The 26162-nt window shown below is 70.5% G+C and overlaps 1 protein-coding gene across 1 annotated transcript; it reads right to left on the reverse strand.

The window, feature by feature from the left end:
• Positions 1-1110: 1110 nt before the first annotated feature.
• Positions 1111-26162, reverse strand: LOC142403303 (glutamate receptor ionotropic, kainate 5-like). Its single transcript, XM_075489529.1, is given in 19 exon segments — positions 1111-1586; positions 2516-2637; positions 2746-2874; positions 2975-3013; positions 3016-3199; positions 4330-4495; positions 4588-4761; positions 6387-6496; positions 6589-6702; positions 7819-8013; positions 9465-9572; positions 10950-11054; positions 13003-13155; positions 16584-16745; positions 18434-18487; positions 20559-20737; positions 21647-21812; positions 24583-24680; positions 26031-26162. Coding segments are annotated over 19 exon segments (2718 nt in total). The 5' UTR covers positions 26032-26162; the 3' UTR covers positions 1111-1127.

A 26162-nucleotide genomic window follows, 5' to 3' on the forward strand; every position in this document is an offset into this window, starting at 1 on the left:
CCCTCCCCCCCAAATTAGGGACCCCCCCACGAATAGGGGACCCCCCCCACCCCCCCTCGGGATGGGGGGACCCCCGTGGGGGTGGGGGGATGGGGGAGCCCCGCCCCCCCCCGGGATGGGGTGACCCCCAACGCTGCTGCCCGCCCGCCCGCCCCCCCCCCCGGGATTGGGGGGGGGTCCCCGGGGTGCACGGGGGGGGCGTGGGGGGGTTCCCCCTCCAGAGCATCCCGATACCGCCGGTGTCCCCAGTGACGTCACGTCTGGTTGCCGTGGCAACCATCGACCGGCGGCGGGTCCCGGACCAAAGCGGGGGGGGTGGGGGGGGGTGTGTGACATTGCGGGGTCCCGGGAGGAGGGGGGGGGGGGTGGGCTCCTGGGTCCCCTGCACCCCCCCCCCGCCCCGCCCCGGGTCCTGATCTGCATGCCTTTGAACCTGCCGCTCGTTTTGCATCTCATTTGCATCTCATTTGCACGGCGCATTCCCCGAGCCGCGCGCGCCCCCTGGCGGCCGCGCCGCGCCGCGTTTCCCGGGGATGGGGGCGGGGGGGGGGGGAGGGAAACTGGGGGGAAACTGGGGGGAAACTGGGGGGGACTGGGGGGTGGCGGACGCAGACGATCGGGCACCTCTCCCGTAAAAGTCCGGCTGGGTTTATTGGGGGGGCGGCGGTGACGTCACCCCGAGAAAGGAGGAAGGAAAGAAAAACACCCCAAAAACCCAAGAAAAAAGGGAAACCAAACCAAAAAAACCAACCAAAAAAAGGGAAAAATGAATAATCGTCATCATCATCATCATCATCACGACACCCCCCCACCCCCCCCACCCCCCGGGCCGGCCCCCCCGCGCCCCTCCCCCGCTGCCCCCCATCCCTGGGGAGGCCGGGTTCCCCCCCCCCCCCGCGGCTGGTCCGTGCGTGGGGGGTGTCGGTCCTCTGCGCCCCCCCCGCAGTGTTGGGGGGGGTCCCCCCAAATCCTTCCAGGCACGGCATGGGGGTCCCATCCCCCTGGCAGGGTGGGGGGGGGGGGGGGGCAGCATCCCCCCCCCCCCCCGGGAAGGCACAGCGCAGTTTTTTTTGGGGGGGGGAGTTACAGTGGGGTGGGGGGGTGCTGAGTCCGGAGGGGGGGGTCTTTTATTGGGGAGGGGGCGTCGTCGTGTCCCCCTCCCCCGAGTCCTGGCATACGCACGGCGTACAAGGAGGGCGGTGGGGGGGGGTCACTCCTGTTGGCGGGGCCCCCCCTCGGGGGGGGGGGCCGGCGGGGGGGGTCCCCCTCGGGGGGGCGGGGGGGCCGCCCGCAGCGCCTGAATGCGGCGACACTCGGGGCAGACGCGGACGTGGGTGCAGGGGGGGGGTCCCCCCCCCGCCGTCGTCGTCGTCGTCGTCGTCCCCGTCCCCCCCACTTCGGAGGGGGGGGTCCCCGAGTAGAGTTTGCCGTTGCTGAAGCGCATCTCCCGCAGGGAGGGGCCGCCGCCCCCCCCCCGGGACCCCCCCAGCCCGGGCCGGGGGTCTCCGGCGTCGGCGGGCGCGGGCTGGCTTGCGGCAGGAGACGGCGTGCCGGAGCTCCCGCAGCATCTCGGTGCACAGCGAGATCTGGGGGGGCCATCAGCGGGACGCCTGGGTCCCCCCCCGGGCCCCCCCCTCCCCTCCGGGCACCCCCCGATCCCTTCTGGGCCCCCCCACCCCCTCTGGGCCCCCTCATCCTCTCCACGCCCCTCCACACCCCCCCAACCCCTCTGTGCCCCCCCATCCCCTCTGTGCCCCCCCCGATCTCCTCAGCACCCCTCCGTGCCCCCCCAACCCCTCTGTGCCCCCCCATCCCCTCTGTGCCCCCCCCCCGATCTCCCCAGCACCCCCCCCGTCCCCTCCGTGCCCCTCATCCCCTCTGGGCCCCCCCTGATCGCCTCTGTGACCCCCCCAATCCCCTTTGTGCCCCCCGATCCCCTCCAGGCCCCCCATCCCCTCCAGGCCCCCCCCCCCGATCCCCTCCGTGCCCCCACCCAATCCCTTCCAGGCCCCCCCATCCCCTCTGTGCCCCCCCCATCCTCTCCGGACCCCCCCCGATCCCTCTGTGCTCCCCCCCGATCCCCTCTGGACCCCCCCTTGATCCCCTCTGTGCCCCCAATCCCCTCTGTGCCCCCCCGATCCCCTCCGGACCCCCCCAATCCCCTCTGTGCCCCCCATCCCCTCTGGTCCCCCCCCATCCTCTCCGAACCCCCCCTGATCCCCTCTGTGCCCCCAATCCCCTCTGTGCTCCCCCCGATCCCCTCTGTGCCCCCCCATCCTCTCTGGACCCCCCCGATCCCTTCTGTGCCCCCCAATCCCCTCTGTGCCCCCCCCCCGATCCCCTCCGGACCCCCCCATCCCTTCTGGTCCCCCCCCATCCTCTCCGGACCCCCCCAATCCCCTCCGTGCCCCCCAATCCCACCCAACACCAGCCGCCTCTCTCTCCTCCACCCACCCCCCCTCCCCATTTTGTGTCGTGTGTGTCCCCCCCCCCCCCCCCCGGGGCTCCCCCCGACCTCCTCGGTCTCGGCCGAGCGCCGGGTGGACCAGACGAACTCCATGACGGCCACGAAGATGGCGACGATGAGGCCGCAGACGAGGACCACGAAGATGCCCCCGATGTTCTCCATGCCCAACCCTGGAGGAGACGCATTGGGGGGGGGGGGTGGTGTGTGTCAGAGGGTTCCCCCCCACCCCCGGTGCCTGGGTGTCCGTCCCCCCCCCCCCCCGAGGGCTGGCTGCTTGCCCTTGGCTCGGTGGTCCTCCTCCTTGGGGCAGTGGCCCCCTTCCCACCATTTTCTCTTGAGGATCTCCAGCCGGTTGTTCTCCTGCAGCTGTAGGATGGCCAAGGTGATCTCGTCCCGAAAGGGCGAGCCTGGAGGGGGACACGAGATGGGGTTCCGCCAAGTTTAGGGAGGGGGGAAGAGGGGTCCGGCCACCTCCTTGCCCCCCCCCACCCCGGCGTCCCCCCGTACCCAGCGGCATGCCGATGCCGTAGCCCTTGGTGTCCAGCAGCCCCCGATCTGGGTGAGGTTGCAGTTGTGCCGGCGGTGGTACTCGTTCATGGTGGACTCCAGCAGGAAGGCGTACTTGGAGTTCAAGACGCGGGCGATGCCTTCCTCCGTGCTCTTGACAAAGACGCTGGGCTGCTTCGACTGCATGTAGTTCCACATCCGCTGGTAGGTCTGGTACCGCGAGTTCTGGGGTGGGGGGAGACGGGCATGGGGGGGCTGGCGGGGCTGGGTCCAGTTGGCCTGCGCCGAGTTGGGTTGGGCTGCGCTGGGGTGGGTTGGGAAGGGGTGGTCTGTTGGGTTGGGTTGGGTTGGGTTGGGTTGGGTTGGGTAGATCCAGGTTGGGTTGGATTGGGTTGACCCAGGTTGCATTGGCTTGGGTTGGGTTGATCCAGGTTGGGTTGGGTTGGGTTGACCCAGGTTGGGTTGGGTTGACTCAGATTGGGTTGGGTTGGGCTGATTCAGGTTGGGTTGAGTTGGGTTGATCCAGGTTGGGTTGGGTTGATCCAGGTTGGGTTGGGTTGGGTTGGGTTGATTCAGGTTGACTTGGGTTGGGTCGACCCAGATTGGCTTGGGCTGGGTTGGGTTGATCCAGGTTGGGTTGAGCTGGGTTGACCCGGGTTGGGTTGGGTTGGGTTGGGTTGGGCTGGGTTGATCCAGGCTGGGTTAGATTTGTTGAGCTGGGCCAAGCTGAGTTGAGTTGACCTGGCTTGGGTTCCTTGGGTTGGATAGAGCTAGGTTTATCCAGTTGGGCCATGTTGGGTTGAGCCAGGCTGGGTTGGGTTGGGTTGGGTTGAGCCAGGTTGGGTTAGGTTGGGTTGGGTTGAGCCAGCTTGGGCTGGGTTGGGTTGGGTTGGGTTGAGCCAGGTTGGGTTGGGTTGGGTTGTGTTGGGTTGAGCCACATTGGGTTGGTTGGGTTGGGTTGAGCCAAGTTGGGCTGGGTTGGGTTGGGTTGAGCCAGGTTGGGTTGGGTTGGATTGGGTTGGGTTGGGTTGAGCCAGGTTGGGTTGGGCTGGGTTGGGTTGAGCCAGGTGGGCTGGGTTGGGTTGGGTTGGGTTGAGCCAGGTTGGGTTGGGTTGGGCTGAGCCAGGCTGGGTTGGGTTGGGTTGGGCTGGGTTGGGTTGAGCCAAGTTGGGTTGGGTTGGGTTGGGTTGGGTTGAGCCAGGTTGGGTTGGGCTGGGTTGGGTTGAGCCAGGTTGGGCTGGGTTAGGCTGAGCTGCCTTGGGTTGGGTTGAGTGTGGGCAGCAGGATCCACGGAGGCACCGTGCCCCGCCATGCTCCCATCCCTCGCAGAGCCTCCCCCAGGGCCGGGACCTCACCTGGAAGAAGGTCATGGTGGAGCCGGCGTGGATGGTGCCGTACTCGATGTTGGTCTGGTCGGCCAAGTCGTCGGCCGACTCGATGGGCACCTCCATCCGCTGGACGGTGAGGAAGGCCGCCAGGTTGGCCGTGTAGGAGGAGATGATGATGAGGGTGAAGGCCCACCTGGAGGGGAGAACGGCCCCGGGGAGGGCTCAGCAGGGGATGTCCGCGGCCGGACCCCCCCCGGCCGCCCCGAGGGCCCCCCCGGGTCTCACCAGACCCCGCTGACGCAGCGGGTGGAGAGGGCGCGGGGCATGATCTCGGAGCCCTGCTGCATGAAGCCCCCCACGGGGAACCAGAGGCTGTTGCCCAGGGTGTACTGGTTCTCCAGGAGGTTGTGCCGCTCCCGCAGGCAGGGGTGGGGGTTGTACCACTCGTAGGGGCTCAGCCTGCGGGGGGGGGACACGCCGTCAGGGACAGCCCCGGCCCCCACCCCCTGCCGGGCCCCGGAGACCCCACGGGGCGCCCCCAGGCCTCCCTGCACCCCTAAAGCCCAACAAGGCGTCCCATGACCTCCCTGCACCCCCAAAACCCAGCAGTGACCCCACAGGACCTCCCTGCACCCCCTAAACCCATCCATGACCCTCCAGGACCTCCCTGCACCCCCAAAACCCATCCATGACCCCACAGGACATCCCTGCACCCCCAAAACCCAGCAGTGACCCTCCAGGACCTCGCTGCACCCCCAAAACCCATCCATGACCCCACAGGACATCCCTGCACCCCCAAAACCCAGCAGTGACCCCACAGGACCTCCCTGCACCCCTAAAGCCCAACAAGGTGTCCCAAGACCTCCCTGCACCCCCAAAACCCATCCGTGACCCCACAGGACCTCCCTGCACCCCCTAAACCCATCCGTGACCCCACAGGACATCCCTGCACCCCCAAAACCCCAACAAGGCGTCCCATGACCTCCCTGCACCCCCAAAACTTATCCATGACCCACAGGACCTCCCTGCACCCCTAAAGCCCAACAAGGTGTCCCAAGACCTCCCTGCACCCCCAAAACCCATCCGTGACCCCACAGGACCTCCCTGCACCCCCTAAACCCAGCAGTGACCCCACAGGACCTCCCTGCACCCCCAAAACCCCAACAAGGTGCCCCAAGACCTCCCTGCACCCCCAAAACCCAGCAGTGACCCCACAGGGTCCCCCAGAACCTCCCTGCACCCCCTAACCCTGGATTTTGGGTGCCCACAGGGTCGGGGAGAATCGGGAGAGCCCCTGGGGTCTGGTGGGGGAGGATTTTGGGTGCCCCCCCAGGGTGGGGGTACCCCAAGGGTCTTGGGAGAGGTATTTTGGGGTGCCCCGGGGGCTGGTTCTTCAGGTGCCCCCGGGTCTGCGAGGATATTTTGGGGTGTCCCTGGGGGCTGGTTCTTCGGGTGCCCCCGGGTTCCAGGGGCTTGTATTTTGGGGTGTCCCCCGGGTCTGGGAGGATATTTTGGGGTGTCCCGGGGGTCTGGTTCTTCGGGTGCCCCCGGGTTCCGGGGCTTGTATTTTGGGGTGTCCCCAGGGTCTGGGAGGGTATTTTGGGGTGTCCCTGGGGGCTGGTTCTTCGGGTGCCCCCGGGGTCTGGGGGCTTGTATTTTGGGGTGCCCCCGGGTCTGGGAGGGTATTTTGGGGTGTCCTTGGGGGCTGGTTCTTCGGGTGCCCCCGGGGTCTGGGGGCTTGTATTTTGGGGTGCCCCCGGGTCTGGGAGGGTATTTTGGGGTGTCCCTGGGGGCTGGTTCTTTGGGTGCCCCCCGGGTCTGGGAGGGTATTTTGGGGTGCCCCGGGGTCTGTGAGGATATTTTGGGGTGTCCCTGGGGGCTGGTTCTTCGGGTGCCCCAGGGTCTGGGAGGGTATTTTGGGGTGTCCCTGGGGGATGGTTCTTTGGGTGCCCCCAGGTTCCGGGGGCTTGTATTTTGGGGTGTCCCCAGGGTCTGGGAGGGTATTTTGGGGTCCCCCGGGGGTCTGGTTCTTCGGGTGCCCCCGGGTTCCGGGGGCTTGTCTTTTGGGGTGTCCCCCCCCTCACCGCGCGGCCAGGAAGAGGACGCAGCTGACGGCCAGGTAGGCGAGGAGCATGAAGAGCCAGACGGCCGGCGAGAAGGGGTCTAGGAAGGAGAAATACCCCGGCTTGCGGCCCTGCGGGGACACGGCGTGAGACCCCCGTGGCGGCGGTGACCCCCCCCCACGCCCCCCCGGGGTCCCCCCCCCTTCCCGGGACCCCCCCGTACCATGTGCACCCGGTAGAGGATGCTGATCCCCAGCGTCATGAAGGGCTTGGAGAAGTCGATCACCTTCTCCCGCTCCGCCGTGATGGTGAAGGCGGCCACCGCCAGGTCAGCTTTCTGGGGGGGGGACACACACGGCGGGGGACCCCCGGGGGTGGTGTCAGGTGGCCTCGACCCCCCCCCCCCCCGGGACACCCCAATAACCCCCCGGGGTTACAGAGCCCCCCCCCCCCCCCCAAACGCCCTTGGGCGTCTCCAAACCCCCACGCCCGTAGGATGCCCCCAAACCCCGGTGCCCCCCCCCCCGAGCTTACAGAGCACCCCAAAACCCCCATGGGATTCCCTGGGGGACCCCTGTATCCCCAGGGTTAGAGACCCCCCCAAAACCCCCCATAACCTGCCCCGGGGCACCCCCGAACCCCCATAACCTGCCCCGGGGCACCCCTGAACCCCCATAACCTGCCCCACGACACCCCAACCCCCCCCATACATTGCCCTAGGACACCTCAAACCCCCCATATGTTGCCCCAGGACACCCAAAATCCCCCCTAACCTGCCCCAGGACACCCCAAACGCCCATACATTGCCCCAGGACACCCCAAACCCCCCATAGGCTGCCCCAGGACACCCCAAACCCCCCATATGTTGCCCCAGGACACCCAAAATCCCCCCTAACCTGCCCCAGGACACCCCCAAACCCCCCATAACCTGCCCCAGGACACCCCAAATGCCCATACATTGCCCTAGGACGCCCCAAACACCCCCATAAGCTGCCCCAGGACACCCCAAACACCCATATGTTGCCCCAGGACACCCCCAAACCCCCCATAACCTGCCCCAGGATGCCCCAAATGCCCATACGTTGCCCCAGGACACCCCAAACCCCCCATATGTTGCCCCAGGACACCCAAAATCCCCCCTAACCTGCCCCAGGACACCCCCAAACGCCCCCATAAGCTGCCCCAGGATGCCCCAAACGCCCATACGTTGCCCCAGGACACCCCCAAACCCCCCATAGGCTGCCCCAGGACACCCAAAATCCCCCCTAACCTGCCCCAGGACACCCCCAAACCCCCCATAACCTGCCCCAGGACACCCCAAACGCCCATACGTTGCCCCAGGACGCCCCAAGCGCCCCCATACGTTGCCCCAGGAGGCCCCAAACCCCCCTAGGCTGCCCCAGCCCCCCGCTCCCCCGAGCCCCCCCAGCCCCCCGCCGGCTGCCCCGCGTACCCGGTTGATGAGCTCGCCCACCATGCCGGTCCAGGAGCCGTTGGGCTCGGGCGCCCCGTAGAGCCCGTCCTCCACCAGCTTGATGTGGAAGCGGAACTTGAGGAGCCCGGCCAGCTCCTGCAGCATGTCCACGCAGAAGCCCTCGTAGCGCTCGGGGCTGCCCGCGCCCCCCACCCGCATCACGTAGGGGTTCTCCTGCGGGGTGGGGGGCACGGGGAGGCGTCAGGGTGGGGAAGGCGGCGGGACAGCAATGGAGAAGCCGAGGGGGAACCCAGTGGAGGGCTCAATGGGACCCCAAAGGAGACCCCCATGGGGACACTCCAATGGGACTCGAAGTGGACCCCAAATGGAGACCCCCAAGGAGGTGGCAATGGAGATCCCCATGGGGACACCCCAAGGGGAACCCAAGGGGACCCCAAAGGAGACCCCCATGGGGACACCCCAACAGGAACCCAAGGGAGCCCCAAATGGAGACCCCAAGGGGACCTTGAGGAGATGGCAACGGAGACCCCAATGGGGACACCCCAAGGGGAACCCAAGGGGACCCCAGGTGGAGACCCCCAAGGAGGTGGCAATGGAGACCCCAATGGGGACACCCCAAGGGGAACCCAAGGGGACCCCAAAGGAGACCCCCATGGGGACACTCCAATGGGACTCGATGTGGACCCCAAATGGAGACCCCCAAGGAGGTGGCAATGGAGATCCCCATGGGGACACCCCAAGGGGAACCCAAGGGGACCCCAAAGGAGACCCCCAAGCAGATGGCAATGGCGATCCCTATGGGGACACCCCAACAGGAACCCAAGGGGACCCCAGACGAAGACCCCAAGGGGACCTTGAGGAGATGGCAAAGGAGACCCCAAGGGGACACCCCAAGGGGAACCCAAGGGGACCCCAGATGGAGAGCCCAATGGGGACCCCCCAATGGGGACCCCAGATGAAGACCCCAAGGACACCCCAGATGGAGACCCCAAGATGAAGGCAACGGAGATCCCAACGGGAATACCCCAAGGGGAGCCCAAGGGGACCCCAAAGGAGATCCCCATGGGGACAACCCAACCGGAACCCAAGGGGACCCCAAATGGAGACCCCAAGGGGACCTTGAGGAGATGGCAATGGAGATCCCCATGGGGACACCCCAAGGGGAACCCAAGGGGACCCCAAAGGAGACCCCCATGGGGACACCCCAACAGGAACCCAAGGGGACCCCAAATGGAGACCCCAAGGGGACCTTGAGGAGATGGCAATGGAGATCCCCATGGGGACACCCCAAGGGGAACCCAAGGGGACCCCAGATGGAGACACCCCAAGGGGACCCCAAAGAGGAGCACAGCGGGACCCCGCAGAGACCCCCCCCAATGAAGATCCCGATGCGACACCAGTGTGGGACCTGATGGGACCCAATGGAGACCCCAGTGGGACCCCAAACAGAGACCCGGGGGGGGACGACCCCAAACAGAGACCCGGGGGGGGCCCCCAGAGCCCCAACAGGGACAGTCCAGTGGGCTCTGGTGGGCCCCAACGGGGACAGTGGGGACACCCCGGGGCAGACAGCAGGACCCCCATGGGGACCCCCCAGGGGACGCCCCAGTGACCCCCCACCCAGCCCCCCAGTGGGGTGTCCCGGCCCCCCCGGCCCCGCTCACCAGGATGGTGGTGATGATGAGGGTCTTGTTGGCCAGGCTGTCGGAGGCGTTGATGGCCAAGGTGGTGGCGTTCATGGCCAGCGTCCGGTTGGAGTACCACACGCCCACCTGGGGGGCACAGCAGTGGGGTGGGGGGCACGGCACCGGGGTGGGGGGCATGGAACCAGCGTGGGGGGCACAGCACCAGGGTAGGGGGCACGGAGCTGGGGTGGGGGGCACGGCACCAGGGTGGGGGGCACGGCACCGGGATGGGGGGCACAGCACCAGGGTGGGGGGCATGGAACCAGGGTGGGGGGCACGGCACCAGGATGGGGGGCATGGAACCAGCGTGGGGGGCACGGAACCAGCGTGGGGGGCACGGAGCTGGGATGGGGGGCACGGCACCAGGATGGGGGGCACGGCACCGGGATGGGGGGCATGGAACCAGCGTGGGGGGCACGGAACCAGCGTGGGGGGCACGGAGCTGGGATGGGGGGCACGGCACCAGGGTGGGGGGCACGGCACCGGGATGGGGGGCATGGAACCAGCGTGGGGGGCACGGAACCAGCGTGGGGGGCACGGCACCGGGATGGGGGGCATGGTACCAGGGTGGGGGGCACGGCACCAGGGTGGGGGGCATGGAACCAGGGTGGGGGGCACGGAGCTGGGATGGGGGGCACGGTACCAGGGTGGGGGGCTTGGCACCAGGATGGGGGGCACGGCACCGGGATGGGGGGCACGGAACCAGGGTGGGGGGCACAGCACCAGGGTGGGGGGCACGGAACTGGGATGGGGGGCACGGTACCAGGGTGGGGGGCACGGCACCAGGGTGGGGGGCATGGAGCTGGGATGGGGGGCACGGCACCAGGGTGGGGGGCACAGCACCAGGGTGGGGGGCATGGAACCAGTGTGGGGGGCACAGCACTAGGGTGGGGGGCACGGAGCTGGGATGGGGGGCACGGGGCTCCCCGGGGTGCAGCATCGGGGTGCGATGTGGGGCACTACGCATGGTGCAGCATGGGGGGTGCAACGTGGGGGGCGGCCAGCACAGCGTAGGGTGCAATGTGTGGGGTGTGATGTGGGGTGCATTGTGGGGTGCAATATGTGGGGGTGAAATGTGGGGGTGCAGCATGTGGGGTGCAATGCGGGGCGCGGCACAGTGTGGGGTGCAATGTGGGGTGCAATGAGGGGGTGCAACGACGCGTGGGGCACAGCAGGGCGCCGCGTTGTGTGTTGCAACGCGGGGTGCAACGTGTGGGGCACAACGTGGGGTGCAGCGTGGGGGTTACAACGTGTGGGGCAGCGTGTGGGGCAGGTGTGGGGCAGCGTGTGGGGCAGCGTGTGGGGCAGGTATGGGGCAGCGCGTGGGCTGCCGCGCGGGGGGCTGCCGGGCGGGATGCGGCGTAGGGTGCAGCAGACGGGGCGCGAGGTGGGCGGGGGGGGCAGCGCGTGGGGCAGGTGTGGGGCAGCCGTGGGGCAGGTGTGGGGCAGCCGTGGGGCGCTCACCTCGCGGTGCCCGTCGCGCCCCTTCTCCAGCACGTGGAGGGTGTAGTTCGTGCGCTGCCCTTTGCTGTTGAACTCCACTCGCCCCGTCAGCCCGTCGTACTCCACCTGGGGGGGGCACGGGGGGGGGCGGCTTCAGGACCCCCACAAGACTGAGAACCCCCCCCCAATTAATTTTTGGGGTCCCCCCCCAGGAGGCTGAGAGGGGTTGGGAACCCCCAGAGTGATCTGGGGACCCCCGGGAGGGTTTTGGGGTCCTATAAGGATATTTCAGGACACCCCCCAGCCCCCACCCCAGGAGATTCCAGGACCCCCAGGAGGGTTTTGGGGTCCCCCAGGGCTATTTGGGGACCCCCAAGAGGGTTTTGGGGTCCCCCCATGAGGATTTAGGGGTTCTCCTGGGACCCTGGAGGACCCCCAGGTGGGTTTTGGGGTCTTCCAGGGAGTTTTGGGGACCCCCGGGAGGTTTTGAGCTCCCACGGGAGAGCTTTGGACCCTCCTGGGACTCTTGAGGACCCCCAGGAGGGTTTTGGGGTCCCCAGGAGGGTTTTGGGGGGCTCCTCCAGGGCTATCTGGGGACTCCCAAGATGTTTTGGGGGTCCCCAAGGACCTTTCGGGGTCCCCAGGAGGGTTTTGGGGTCCCCAAGGACCTCTTGGGGGTCCCTCGGGAGACCCCAGCACCCCTCGGAGGACTTTGGGGTGCTCCTGGGACCCTTGAGGAGCTCCCAGGAGGGTTTTGGGGTCCCCAAGGACCTTTTGGGGTCCCCAGGAGGGTTTTGGGGGGCTCCTCCAGGGCTATTTGGGGTCCCCAGGATGTTTTGGGGGTCCCCAAGGACCTCTTGGGGGTCCCTCGGGAGACCCCAGGACCCCTCGGAGGACTTTGGGGTGCTCCGGGGACCCTTGAGGAGCTCCAGGAGGGTTTTGGGGTCCCCAGGGACCTTTTGGGGTCCCCAGGAGGGTTTTGGGGGGCTCCTCCAGGGCTATTTGGGCTCCCCAAGGATCTTTTGGGGACCCAGGATGTTTTGGGGGTCCCCAAGGACCTCTTGGGGGTCCCTCGGGAGACCCCAGCACCCCTCGGAGGACTTTGGGGTGCTCCGGGGACCCTTGAGGAGCCCCAGGAGGGTTCTGGGGGTCCCCAGCGGCCGGCCCCTGTGGGGTTCTGGGGTGCCCGGGGTTTTGGGGTCCCCCCCAGGGTTCTGGGTCCCACCCCGGGTTTCTGGGGTCCCCCCGGGTTTTGGGGTCCCCCCCGGGGTTTCTGGGGTGCCCCCCCGGGTTTCTGGGGTCCCCCCCGGGTTTTGGGGTCCCACCCCGGGTTTCTGGGGTTCCCCCCGGGTTTTGGGGTCCCACCCCGGGGTTCTGGGGTCCCCCCCAGGTTTCTGGGGTCCCCCCCGGGTTTTGGGGTCCCACCCCGGGGTTCTGGGGTCCCCCCCAGGTTTCTGGGGTCCCCCCCGGGGTTCTGGGTCTCCCCCAGGGTTTTGGGGTCCCCCCCTAGGTTTCTGGGGTTCCCCCCGGGTTTCTGGGGTGCCCCCCCGGCGTTCTGGGCCCCCCCCGGGGTTCTGGGGTCCCCCCCGGGTTTCTGGGGTCCCCCCCGGGGTTCTGGGTCTCCCCCGGGTTTTGGGGTCCCCCCCCGGGTTTCTGGGCTCCCCCTGGGTTCTGGGTCTCCCCCCGGGTTTTGGGGTCCCCCCCGGGTTCTGGGGTTCCCCCCGGGGTTCTGGGGTCCCCCCCGGGTTTTGGGGTCCCACCCCAGGTTTCTGGGGTCCCCCCGGGGTTCTGGGTCCCCCCCCAGGTTTCTGGGGTCCCCCCCGGGGTTTTGGGGTCCCCCCCCGGGTTTCTGGGGTCCCCCCCGGGTTTTGGGTCTCCCCCGGGGTTTTGGGGTCCCCCCCGGGTTCTGGGTCTCCCCCGGGTTTCTGGGGTTCCCCCGGGTTTTGGGTCTCCCCCCGGGTTTTGGGGTCCCACCCCGGGTTTTGGGGTGCCCCCCCGGGGTTCTGGGGTCCCCCCCGGGTTTTGGGGTCCCACCCCGGGTTTTGGGGTGCCCCCCCGGTTCCGGCCCCCTCACCATGCGCAGGTAGTTCATCAGGCTGGTGCCGTGGGGCCAGATGCTGGGGGAGGCGCAGGCCAGCGGCCGCCCCCCGATCTCCTGGCTGCGGTTCAGCTCCCGCACCGCCCCCACCACCACGTGCACCGCGTCGAAGAGCAGCGCGGCCGAGAGCTGGGGACGGGGACGGGGGGACGGGGGGGGGACATGGGGGGATATGGGGGGATATGGGGACATGGGGGACACGGGGACAGGGGGGACATGGGGGGATATGGGGGATATGGGGACATGGGGGACACGGGGACAGGGGGGACAGGGGGGACATGGGGGGATATGGGGACAGGGGGGATATGGGGACATGGGGGACATTGGGGACATGGGGGGACAGGGGGGACATGGGGGATATGGGGGATATGGGGACATGGGGACATGGGGGGACGGGGGGGACAGGGGGGACATGGGGACAGTGGGATGGGGGGGACATTGGGGACATGGGGGGACAGGGGGGACATGGGGGACGGGGGGGACAGGGGGGACAGGGGGACATGGGGGGGACATGGGGGGGACATGGGGGACATGGGGGACATGGGGTCAGGGGGGGACAGGGGGGACAGGGGGACATGGGGGGACAGGGGGGACATGGGGGACATGGGGACAGTGGGATGGGAGGGACATTGGGGACATGGGGGGAGAGGGGGACATGGGGGACATAGGGGACAGGGGGGACAGGGGGACATGGGGGACATAGGGGACATGGGGGGACAGGGGGACAGGGGGACATGGGGGGGACATGGGGGGACATGAGGGGACAGGGGGGACAGGGGGGGACATGGGGACGGGGGGGACAGGGGGACATTTGGGATATGGGGACATGGGGGACAGGGGGGATATGGGGACAGGGGGGACATGGGGGGACGGGGGGGGACATGGGGACAGGGGGGACATGGGGACATTGGGGACATGGGGACATGGGGGGACGGGGGGGGACGGGGGGGACATGGGGGACAGGGGGGATATGGGGACATGGGGACATGGGGGGACAGGGGGGACGGGGGGACATGGGGGGACAGGGGGGACATGGGGACAGGGGGACATGGGGGATGGGGGGACATGGGGGGACGGGGGGGGACATGGGGACATTTGGGATATGGGGGGGACAGGGGGATGGGATTGGGATGGGGATAGGGATAGGGATGGGGACATGGGGGACATAGGGGACATGGGGGGGACAGGGGGACATTGGATGACATGGGGACAGGGGGACAGGGGGGACAGGGGGGGACATGGGGATGGGGGGGACATGGGGACATGGGGGGACGGGGGGGACATGGGGGATATGGGGGACATGGGGACAGCGGGATGGGGGGGACATGGGGGGACAGAGGGACACAGGGGCACACGGGGGGACAGGGGGACACCGGGTAAGTCCTCACGCCCCGGACGCCGCGGGTGTCGGCTCGGGGGGGCAGGGGGTGCGCAGGCAGGGCCGGGCCCCCCCAGTCCAGGGGCACCGCGGGCCCCCCCGGGTGTCGGGGTCCCCCCAGCTCCGGGGCCCCCCCACAGGTTCTGGGGTCCCCCCCCGGGGTCTGGGGTCCCCCCTGCCCCAAGGTGCCCCTGGCTCCCCCAAGCTTTTGGGTCCCCCCCTGGGTTTTGGGGTCCCCCCCCGGGTTTCGCTCCCCCCCGGTTTTGGGGTTCCCCCCCAGGTTTTGGGGTCCCCCTCGTTCCAGGCCCCCCTGGTTCCAGGTCCCGTTCCCAGGTCCCCCCCCCGTTCCAGGTCCCGGTTCCAGGTTCCCCCCCCCGTTCCAGGTCCCCCCCCGTTCCAGGTCCCCCCCGGTTCCAGGTCCCGTTTCCAGGTTCCCCCCGGTTCCAGGTCCCCCCCCCGTTCCAGGTCCCCCCCTGTTCCAGGTCCCCCCCGTTTCCAGGTCCCGTTTCCAGGTTCCCCCCTGTTCCAGGTCCCCCCCCGTTCCAGGTCCCCCCCGGTTCCAGGTCCCCGTTCCAGGTCCCCCCCTGTTCCAGGTCCCCCCCGTTTCCAGGTCCCGTTTCCAGGTTCCCCCCTGTTCCAGGTTCCCCCCCGTTCCAGGTTCCCCCCTGGTTCCAGGTCCCATTTCCAGGTCCCCCCCCCGTTTCCAGGTTCCCCCCTGTTCCAGGTCCCCCCGGTTCCAGGTCCCAGTTCCAGGTCCCCCCCCGTTCCAGGTCCCCCCCGTTTCCAGGTTCCCCCCGGTTCCAGGTCCCCCCGGTTCCAGGTCCCAGTTCCAGGTCCCCCCCCGTTCCAGGTCCCCCCCGTTTCCAGGTTCCCCCCGGTTCCAGGTCCCCCCCCGTTCCAGGTCCCCCCTGGGTTCCAGGTCCCGTTCCCAGGTTCCCCCCGGTTCCAGGTCCCCCCCGTTCCAGGTCCCGTTTCCAGGTCCCCCCCGTTCCAGGTCCCGTTTCCAGGTCCCCCCCCGTTCCAGGTCCCCCCCCGTTCCAGGTCCCCCCCGGTTCCAGGTCCCGTTTCCAGGTCCCCCCCCGTTTCCAGGTTCCCCCCGGTTCCAGGTCCCCCCGGTTCCAGGTCCCAGTTCCAGGTCCCCCCCCGTTCCAGGTCCCCCCCGTTTCCAGGTTCCCCCCCGTTCCAGGTTCCCCCCCGTTCCAGGTCCCCCCCGGTTCCAGGTCCCGGTTCCAGGTCCCCCCCCATTCCAGGTCCCCCCCGGTTCCAGGTCCCGGTTCCAGGTTCCCCCCCGTTCCAGGTCCCCCCTGTTCCAGGTTCCCCCCCGTTCCAGGTCCCCCCCGGTTCCAGGTCCCGGTTCCAGGTCCCCCCCCGTTCCAGGTCCCCCCCTGGTTCCAGGTCCCGTTTCCAGGTTCCCCCCCATTCCAGGTCCCCCCCATTCCAGGTTCCCCCCCGTTCCAGGTCCCCCCCGTTCCAGGTTCCCCCCCTGTTCCAGGTCCCCCCCATTCCAGGTCCCCCCCGGTTCCAGGTCCCGTTTCCAGGTTCCCCCCCATTCCAGGTTCCCCCCGTTCCAGGTCCCCCCCGGGTTCCCCCCCATTCCAGGTTCCCCCCGTTCCAGGTCCCCCCCGGTTCCAGGTCCCCCCCATTCCAGGTTCCCCCCCGTTCCAGGTCCCGTTTCCAGGTTCCCCCCCGTTCCAGGTCCCCCCGTTCCAGGTCCCCCCCGGGTTCCAGGTCCCGTTTCCAGGTCCCCCCCCGTTCCAGGTTCCCCCCCGTTCCAGGTCCCCCCCGTTCCAGGTCCCCCCCCGTTCCAGGTCCCCCCCGGTTCCAGGTCCCCCCCGGGTTCCAGGTCCCGGTTCCAGGTTCCCCCCCGTTCCAGGTCCCCCCGGTTCCAGGTCCCCCCTGGTTCCAGGTCCCATTTCCAGGTTCCCCCCCATTCCAGGTCCCCCCTGTTCCAGGTCCCCCCCGTTCCAGGTCCCCCCCGGGTTCCAGGTCCCGTTTCCAGGTTCCCCCCCATTCCAGGTCCCCCCGTTTCCAGGTCCCCCCCGTTCCAGGTCCCCCCCGGGTTCCAGGTCCCGTTTCCAGGTTCCCCCCCGTTCCAGGTCCCATTTCCAGGTCCCCCCCGTTCCAGGTCCCCCCCCCCCCCGGTTTCGGGGTCCCCCCCGCCGCCCCGCTGTGCGCTCACGGCGGGCCCGGGGTAGGGCCGCGGGCGGCAGCTCTCCCGCCAGGAGATGTTGAGGCTGCGCACGAACTCGCGGTAGAAGGGGTGGCTGGTGTTGAGCATGGAGAAGCCCAGCACCGAGCGCGGCGCCTCGGGCAGCGCGTCCAGCCGCAGCAGCGGGAAGTCCTGCGGGGCGCGGGGCGTGGCACGCGGGGACGCGGGGGTCCCGGGGACGTGGGGACGTGGGGGCGCGGGGCGTGGGGCGTGGGGCATGGGGACGTGGGGACGCAGGGGTCCCGGGGACGTGGGGACGTGGGGGCGCGGGGACGTGGGGGCGTGGGGGCGTGGGGACGTGGGGCGTGGGGACGTGGGGGTGTGGGGACATGGGGACGTGGGGACATGGGAACGTGGGGACGTGGGGGGGCGTGGGGACGTGGGGACGTGGGGACGCGGGGGTCCCGGGGACGTGGGGACATGGGGACGCGGGGCGTGGGACGTGGGGACATGGGGACATGGGGACATGGGGACACGGGGGTCCCGGGGACGTGGGGACATGGGGACATGGGGACATGGGGACACGGGGGTCCCGGGGGTCCCAGGGACATGGGGACATGGGGGCGTGGGGATGTGGGGACATGGGGACGTGGGGACATGGGGACACGGGGGCGTGGGGACATGGGGACATGGGGACGTGGGGGCGCGGGGCATGGGGCATGGGGACATGGGGACATGGGGACATGGGGACGCGGGGGTCCCAGGGACGTGGGGACGTGGGGGCACGGGGCGTGGGACGTGGGGACATGGGGACATGGGGACATGGGGACACGGGGGTCCCGGGGACGTGGGGACATGGGGACATGGGGACATGGGGACACGGGGGTCCCGGGGGTCCCAGGGACATGGGGACATGGGGGCGTGGGGATGTGGGGACATGGGGACGTGGGGACATGGGGACACGGGGGCGTGGGGACATGGGGACATGGGGACGTGGGGGCGCGGGGCATGGGGCATGGGGACATGGGGACATGGGGACATGGGGACGCGGGGGTCCCAGGGACGTGGGGACGTGGGGGCACGGGGCGTGGGACGTGGGGACATGGGGACATGGGGACATGGGGACACGGGGGTCCCGGGGGTCCCAGGGACATGGGGACATGGGAACATGGGGACATGGGGGCGTGGGGATGTGGGGACATGGGGACGTGGGGGCGTGGGGACATGGGGACACGGGGACACGGGGGCGTGGGGACATGGGGACGTGGGGGCGTGGGGGCATGGGGGCGTGGGGACGTGGGGACGTGGGGACGTGGGGACACAGGGACACGGGGACATGGGGACGTGGGGACATGGGGACGTGGGGGCGTGGGGACACAGGGACACGGGGACGTGGGGACATGGGGACGTGGGGGTGTGGGGACGTGGGAACATGGGAACATGGGGACATGGGGGCGTGGGGGCGTGGGGACGTGGGGACGTGGGGACACAGGGACACGGGGACATGGGGACGTGGGGACATGGGGACGTGGGGGCATGGGGACACAGGGACACGGGGACACAGGGACACGGGGACGTGGGGACACGGGGACATGGGGCGTGGGGACACGGGGTGTGGGGGCACGGGGCGGGCACGGGGGCACGGGGACATGGGGACATGGGGTCCCAGGGGTCATGGGGGTCCCAGGGGTCCTGGGTGTCCCGGGGGTCCCGGGGTCCCAGGGGTCATGGGGTCATGGGGGTCCCAGGGGTCCCAGCATCATGGGGGTCATGGGGGTCATGGGGTCATGGGGTCCCAGGGGTCCCAGCGTCATGGGGGTCATGGGGTCATGGGGGTCACGGGGTCATGGGGTCACGGGGTCACGGGGGCCCGGGCTCACCATGGTGGTCAGGATGTACTTGTAGAAAGCCGACGTCATGCCCAGCTCCGAGGCCTGGGGAAGGGGGAGAGGGTGGTCCTGCCCCATGGCGGCCCTGCCCCACAGCCCCACAGCCCCCAGCCCCCCGCCATCCAGCCCCCTGGCCCCCAGCCCCCCGGCCCCCAGCCCCATGGCGGAGGCTCCCTATGGTGTCCTACCCCATGGCGTGAGACCCCCCAAACCCCCAGCCCCCCAGCCCCACGCCATCCAGCCCCCCAGCCCCACAGCCCCACAGCCCCCAGCCCCACGCCATCCAGCCCCCCAGCCCCCCAGCCCCACAGCCCCCAGCCCCACGCCATCCAGCCCCCCAGCCCCACAGCCCCACAGCCCCCAGCCCCCCACCATCCAGCCCCCTGGCCCCCAGCCCCCCAAGCCCCCAGCCCCATGGCGGAGGCTCCCTATGGTGTCCTACCCCATGGCGTGAGACCCCCCAAACCCACAGCCCCACAGCCCCCAGCCCCATGGCGGAGGCTCCCTATGGTGTCCTACCCCATGGCGTGAGACCCCCCAAACCCACAGCCCCACAGCCCCCAGCCCCCCGCCATCCAGCCCCCTGGCCCCCAGGCCCCCAAGCCCCCAGCCCCATGGCGGAGGCTCCCTATGGTGCCCTACCCCATGGCGTGAGACCCCCCAAACCCACAGCCCCCCAGCCCCACAGCCCCCAGCCCCCCGCCATCCAGCCCCCCGGCCCCCAGCCCCCCAAGCCCCCAGCCCCATGGCAGAGGCTCCCTATGGTGCCCTACCCCATGGCGTGAGACCCCCCAAACCCCCAGCCCCATGGCGGAGGCTCCCTATGGTGCCCTACCCCATGGCGTGAGACCCCCCAAACCCCCAGCCCCCCAGCCCCCAGCCCCACGCCATCCAGCCCCCCAGCCCCACAGCCCCACAGCCCCCAGCCCCCCGCCATCCGGCCCCATGGCCCCCAGGCCCCCAAGCCCCCAGCCCCATGGCGGAGGCTCCCTATGGTGCCCTACCCCATGGCGTGAGACCCCCCAAACCCCCGGCCCCCCAGCCCCCCGCCATCCAGCCCCCCAGCCCCACAGCCCCACAGCCCCCAGCCCCACGCCATCCAGCCCCAAAGCCCCCAGCCCCCGGCCCCCAGCCCCATGGCGGAGGCTCCCTATGGTGCCCTACCCCATGGCGTGAGACCCCCCAGCCCCCCAGCCCCACAGCCTCACAGCCCCCAGCCCCACGCCATCCAGCCCCCCAGCCCCAAAGCCCCCAGCCCCCAGCCCCACGCCATCCAGCCCCCCAGCCCCCAGCCCCCCAAGCCCCCAGCCCCACACCATCCAGCCCCCTGGCCCCCAGCCCCATGGCGGAGGCTCCCTATGGTGCCCTACCCCATGGCGTGAGACCCCCCAAACCCCCAGCCCCCCAGCCCCACGGCCCCCAGCCCCCCGCCATCCAGCCCCCTGGCCCCCAGGCCCCCAAGCCCCCAGCCCCATGGCGGAGGCTCCCTATGGTGTCCTACCCCATGGTGTGAGACCCCCCAAACCCCCGGCCCCCCAGCCCCCCGCCATCCAGCCCCCCGGCCCCCAGCCCCATGGCAGAGGCTCCCTATGATGCCCTACCCCATGGCGTGAGACCCCCCAAACCCACAGCCCCACAGCCCCACGGCCCCCAGCCTCCCTCCATCCAGCCCCCTGGCCCCCAGCCCCCCGGCCCCCAGCCCCATGGCAGAGGCTCCCTATGGTGCCCTACCCCATGGCGTGAGACCCCCCAAACCCCCAGCCCCACAGCCCCACGGCCCCCAGCCCCCCACCATCCAGCCCCAAAGCCCCCAGCCCCCAGCCCCCAGCCCCATGCCATCCAGCCCCCCAGCCCCACAGCCCCCAGCCCCCCGCCATCCAGCCCCCCGGCCCCCAGGCCCCCAAGCCCCCAGCCCCATGGCGGAGGCTCCCTATGGTGCCCTACCCCATGGCGTGAGACCCCCCAAACCCCCAGCCCCATGGCGGAGGCTCCCTATGGTGCCCTACCCCATGGCGTGAGACCCCCCAAACCCCCAGCCCCCCAGCCCCACGGCCCCCAGCCCCCCGCCATCCAGCTCCCAGCCCCCCGGCCGCCCCCCGGCCGCCCCCCGGCCCACCTTGCTGAGGACGAGGTGGGAGACGGAGGCGTTGGCGTCGATGATGATGGTGGTGATCTTGTCGTCGCGGATCTCCTTCAGCAGCGGGGTGGGGTCCTGCGCCTCGTCCAGCATCCGCACCGAGAGGGTCTCGCGGGAGATGAGGAACTGCCGCACCAGCTCCTCCAGCCGCAGCAGGCCTGCGGGGCACCCGGGCTGCGGCCGCGGACCCCCGGCCCCCGCCCGGCCTCGGGGACCCCCGCCCCCGTGAGGTGCCTCTGCCCCCGTGGGATCCCTGTGCCCCCCAAAGCCCTGAGCCCCATCCCTGTGCCCCCCGAGCCCCCCATGAGATGCCTCTGCCCCCCCCGCCCCCCATAGCCCCACACCCCATCCCTGTGCCCCCCCTGGCCCCCATGAGATCCCTGTGCCCCCCCCGCCCCCCATGAGATGCCTCTGCCCCCCCAGAGCCCCACACCCCATCCCTGTGCCCCCCACACCCCCTCTCCACATCCCTCGTGCCCCCTCCCCACTCCCTGCCACCCCCTCCCCACGGCCCGTGCCCCCTCCCCACAGCCCATACCCCCTCCCCACGCCCTGCCACCCCCTCCCCACACCCTGCCACCCCCTCCCCACACCCTGGCACCCCCTCCCCACGCCCTGCCACCCCCTCCCCACAGCCCATATCCCCTCCCCACACCCTGCCACCCCCTCCCCACACCCTGGCACCCCCTCCCCACGGCCCGTACCCCCTCCCCACGGCCCGTGCCCCCTCCCCACTCCCTGCCACCCCCTCCCCACAGCCCATACCCCCTCCCCACACCCTGCCACCCCCTCCCCACGGCCCATACCCCCTCCCCACACCCTGCCACCCCCTCCCCACAGCCGCCACCCCCTCCCCACTCCCTGGCACCCCCTCCCCACGGCCCGTACCCCCTCCCCACAGCCCATACCCCCTCCCCACACCCTGCCACCCCCTCCCCACAGCCCGTGCCCCCTCCCCACTCCCTGCCACCCCCTCCCCACAGCCCATACCCCCTCCCCACGGCTGCCACCCCCTCCCCACGGCCCGTACCCCCTCCCCACACCCCCCGCCGTGCCCGTGCCCCTACACTCGGCCTTGGCGCAGATGAGGGAGGCGGCGGGGTAGCGGAAGCTGCGCAGGATGTGGCCCAGGGCCAGGCTCACGTCCTCGTTGCTGGGGTAGAGGCTGACGGCGGCGAAGCGCAGGTACTGCAGGCGGGGGGTCTCCTCGGGGCCCACCTTGATGTGGGGGATCTGCGCCGGGGGGGGGGGGGGGGCGGGGGTCACCGCCAGCCAGGGGTCACGGGGGGACACGGGGGACCTGGGGTCACCGCCCGTGGGGGGGGGATGGGGTCATGGGGGGCACAGGGTCCCCATCCATGGGGGGATATGGGGGTCTGGGGTCATGGGGGGACACGGGGGACCTGGGGTCCCCATCTATGGGGGGATATGGGGGTCTGGGGTCATGGGGGGACATGGGGGACCTGGGGTCCCCATCCATGGGGGGATATGGGGGTCTGGGGTCATGGGGGGACACGGGGGACCTGGGGTCACCACCCATGGGGGGGGTCTGGGGTCATGGGGGGACATGGGGGACCTGGGGTCACCATCCGTGGGGGGGGGATGGGGGTCTGGGGTCATGGGGGGACACGGGGTCCCCATCCATGGGGGGATATGGGGGTCTGGGGTCATGGGGGGACACGGGGGACCTGGGGTCACTATCCGGGGGGGTCTGGGGTCATGGGGGGACACGGGGGACCTGGGGTCACCGCCCGTGGGGGGGGGGATGGGGGTCTGGGGTCATGGGGGGGCACGGGGGACCTGGGGTCCCCATCCATGGGGGGATATGGGGGTCTGGGGTCATGGGAGGGCACGGGGGACCTGGGGTCACCGCCCGTGGGGGGGGGATGGGGTCATGGGGGGACACGGGGGACCTGGGGTCCCCATCTATGGGGGGATATGGGGGTCTGGGGTCATGGGGGGACATGGGGGACCTGGGGTCCCCATCCATGGGGGGATATGGGGGTCTGGGGTCATGGGGGGACACGGGGACCTGGGGTCACCACCCGTGGGGGGGTCTGGGGTCATGGGGGGACACGGGGGACCTGGGGTCACCACCCGTGGGGGGGGGGATGGGGGTCTGGGGTCATGGGGGGACACGGGGGACCTGGGGTCACCATCCATGGGGGGGTCTGGGGTCATGGGGGGACATGGGGGACCTGGGGTCACCACCCGTGGGGGGGGGGATGGGGGTCTGGGGTCATGCGGGGACATGGGGGACGTGGGGTCACCACCCATGGTGGGGGTCTGGGGTCATGGGAGGGCAGGGGGGACCTGGGGTCCCCATCCATGGGGGGGGGATATGGGGGTCTGGGGTCATGGGGGGGCACAGGGTCCCCATCCATGGGGGGATATGGGGGTCTGGGGTCATGGGGGGACACGGGGGACCTGGGGTCACCATCCATGGGGGGGTCTGGGGTCATGGGGGGACATGGGGGACCTGGGGTCACCATCCATGGGGGGGGTGTGGGGTCATGGGGGGGCACGGGGGACCTGGGGTCACCGCCCGTGGGGGGGGATGGGGTCATGGGAGGGCATGGGGAACCTGGGGTCACCATCTATGGGGGGATATGGGGGTCTGGGGTCATGGGGGGCACGGGGTCCCCATCCATGGGGGGGTCTGGGGGTCTGGGGTCATGGGGGGACACGGGGGACCTGGGGTCACCGCCCGTGGGGGGGGGATGGGGGTCTGGGGTCATGGGGGGGCACAGGGGACCTGGGGTCCCCATCCATGGGGGGGGGGGGGATGGGGGTCTGGGGTCATGGGGGGCACGGGGTCCCCATCCATGGGGGGATATGGGGGTCTGGGGTCATGGGGGGACACGGGGGACCTGGGGTCACCACCCGTGGGGGGGGGGATGGGGTCATGGGGGGACATGGGGGACCTGGGGTCACTATCCGGGGGGGTCTGGGGTCATGGGGGGCACGGGGTCCCCGTCCATGGGGGGATATGGGGGTCTGGGGTCATGGGGTCCCCATCGGGGGGGGTCTGGGGTTATGGGGGGACACGGGGTCCCACCCATGGGGGGGTCTGGGGTCATGGGGGGACATGGAGGACCTGGGGTCACCATCCGTGGGGGGGGGTCTGGGGTCATGGGGGGCACGGGGACCTGGGGTCCCCATCCGGGGGGGGGGGGGGATGGGGGTCTGGGGTCATGGGGGGGACATGGGCGACCTGGGGTCACCATCCATGGGGGGGGGATGGGGGTCTGGGGTCATGGGGGGCATGGGGGTCCCCATCCGGGGGGGTCTGGGGTCACGGGGGGACACGGGGTCGCCACCCATGGGGGGGGATGGGGGTCTGGGGTCATGGAGGGCACAGGGTCCCCATCCATGGGGGGATATGGGGGTCTGGGGTCATGGGGGGACACGGGGGACCTGGGGTCCCCACCCATGGGGGGGTCTGGGGTCATGGGGGGCACAGGGGATCGGGGGGACCCGGAGGTCACCAGCAATGGGGGGGCACGGGGGATATGGGGGGGTCTGGGGGGTACGGGGGGATACGGGGTGCCGGGGGGGTGTGGGGGTCCCCGAGGGGGGTCTGGGGGTGATGGGGGGGAGTAGGGGGGCACTGAGGGGTCTGGGGTGATGGGGGGGTCTGGGGGTCCCCGGGGGGGGTCTGGGGGTGCCAGGAGGGATCTGGCGGTCCCCGGGGGGGTCTGGGGGGCACAAGGGATATGGGGGTGATGGGGGGGAATTAGGGGGGCACTGAGGGGTCTGGGGGTCCCCGGGGGGGATCTGGGGGTGCTGGGAGGGTCTGGGGGTCCCCGGGGGGGGGGGTCTGGGGGGCACAAGGGATACGGGGGTGATGGGGGGGAATTAGGGGGGCACTGAGGGGTCTGGGGGTCCTCGGGGGGGGGTCTGGGGGTGCCAGGGGGATACGGGGGTGATGGGGGGAATAGGGGGGCACTGAGGGGGTCTGGGGGTCCCCGGGGGGGGTCAGGGGTCCCGGCCCCCCCCTCACCTCCTTCTCCCCGCAGATGTGGCTGACGGTGGAGGCGGCGGCGGGGCTGGAGGCCGGGCCCAGCACCGAGACGACGCCTTTGGGCAGGATCTGGCACACTGGGGGGGGGGGGGGGGTGTGGGTGCGAGGGGGCCTCGCACGCCCTTGCACGCTCTTGTGCGCGGCCTCGCACGCCCTGCACGCCCCCCCCCCCCGTGCCCGCCCTCGCACGCCCTGCACGCCTTCACACACCGTGCACGCCCCGGTGCACGCCCTCGCACGCTCTGCACGGCCTTGCACGCCGTGCACGCTCTTGTGCAATGGCCTCACACACCGTGCACGCCCTCGTGCACGCCCTCACGTGCTGCTGAATGCTCTCGTGCACGGCCTTACACACTCTGCATGGCCTTGCACGCCGTGCACGCTCTTGTGCATGGCCTTACACACTGCTCATGCTCTTGTGCATGGCCTCAAGCACCCTGCACGCCCTCGTGCACGCCCTCGCACGCTGCTGATGCTCTCGTGCACACTCTGCACGGCCTCGCACACCTTTGTGCACGCCCTCCCGTGCTGCACACGCTCTCGTGCGCGGCCTCACACACCACGCACGCACGCCCTCGTGCACACCCTGGTACACTGTGCACAGCCTCACATGCTCTGCACGCTCTTGTGCATGGCCTCACACGCCGTGCACGCCCTTGTGCACACCCTCGCACACTGTGCACGGCCTCGCACACTGTGCACGCTCTTGTGCATGGCCTCAAACACCCTGCACGCCCCGGTGCACGCCCTCGCACGCCGCTCACGCTCTCGTGCACGGCCTTACACGCTCTGCATGGACTCGCACGCCGTGCACGCTCTCGTGCAAGGCCTCACACACCATGCATGCCCCGGTGCACGCCCTCGCACGCTGCTCACGCTCTCGTGCACGGCCTCACACACTCTGCACGCCCTCGCACACTGTGCATGCTCTTGTGCATGGCCTCAAACACCCTGCACGCCCCGGTGCACGCCCTCGCACACCGCTCACGCTCTTGTGCATGGCCTCACACGCCGTGCATGCCCTTGTGCACACCCTCGCACGCCATGCATGGCCTCGCACACTGTGCACGCTCTTGTGTATGGCCTCAAACACCCTGCACGCCCCGGTGCACGCCCCGGTGCACGCCCTCGCACGCCACTCACGCTCTCGTGCACAGCCTTACACGCTCTGCATGGACTCGCACGCCGTGCACGCTCTCGTGCAAGGCCTCACACACTCTGCACGCCCTCGCACACTGTGCATGCTCTTGTGCATGGCCTCAAACACCCTGCACGCCCCGGTGCACGCCCCGGTGCACGCCCTCGCACGCCGCTCACGCTCTCGTGCAGGGCCTGACACGCTCTGCACGGCCTCGCCCACCACGCACGCCCTCGTGCACGCCCTCGTGCACGCCCCGGCACGCCCCGGCACGCCGGCGGGCACTCACTGGTGTCGGTGGTCTCGTACTGGCTGTCGCGCTGCAGCTCGAAGATGTCGACCTCCAGGCGGGCGCGGGCGGGGGTCCCCAGGATGCCGTTGACGTGCTCCCGCGCCAGCGCCAGCGCCAGCCGCTCCCCCC

Source organism: Mycteria americana, unplaced genomic scaffold (genome assembly GCF_035582795.1).
Source record: "Mycteria americana isolate JAX WOST 10 ecotype Jacksonville Zoo and Gardens unplaced genomic scaffold, USCA_MyAme_1.0 Scaffold_175, whole genome shotgun sequence".
NCBI classification, from domain to species: Eukaryota; Metazoa; Chordata; class Aves; order Ciconiiformes; family Ciconiidae; genus Mycteria; species Mycteria americana.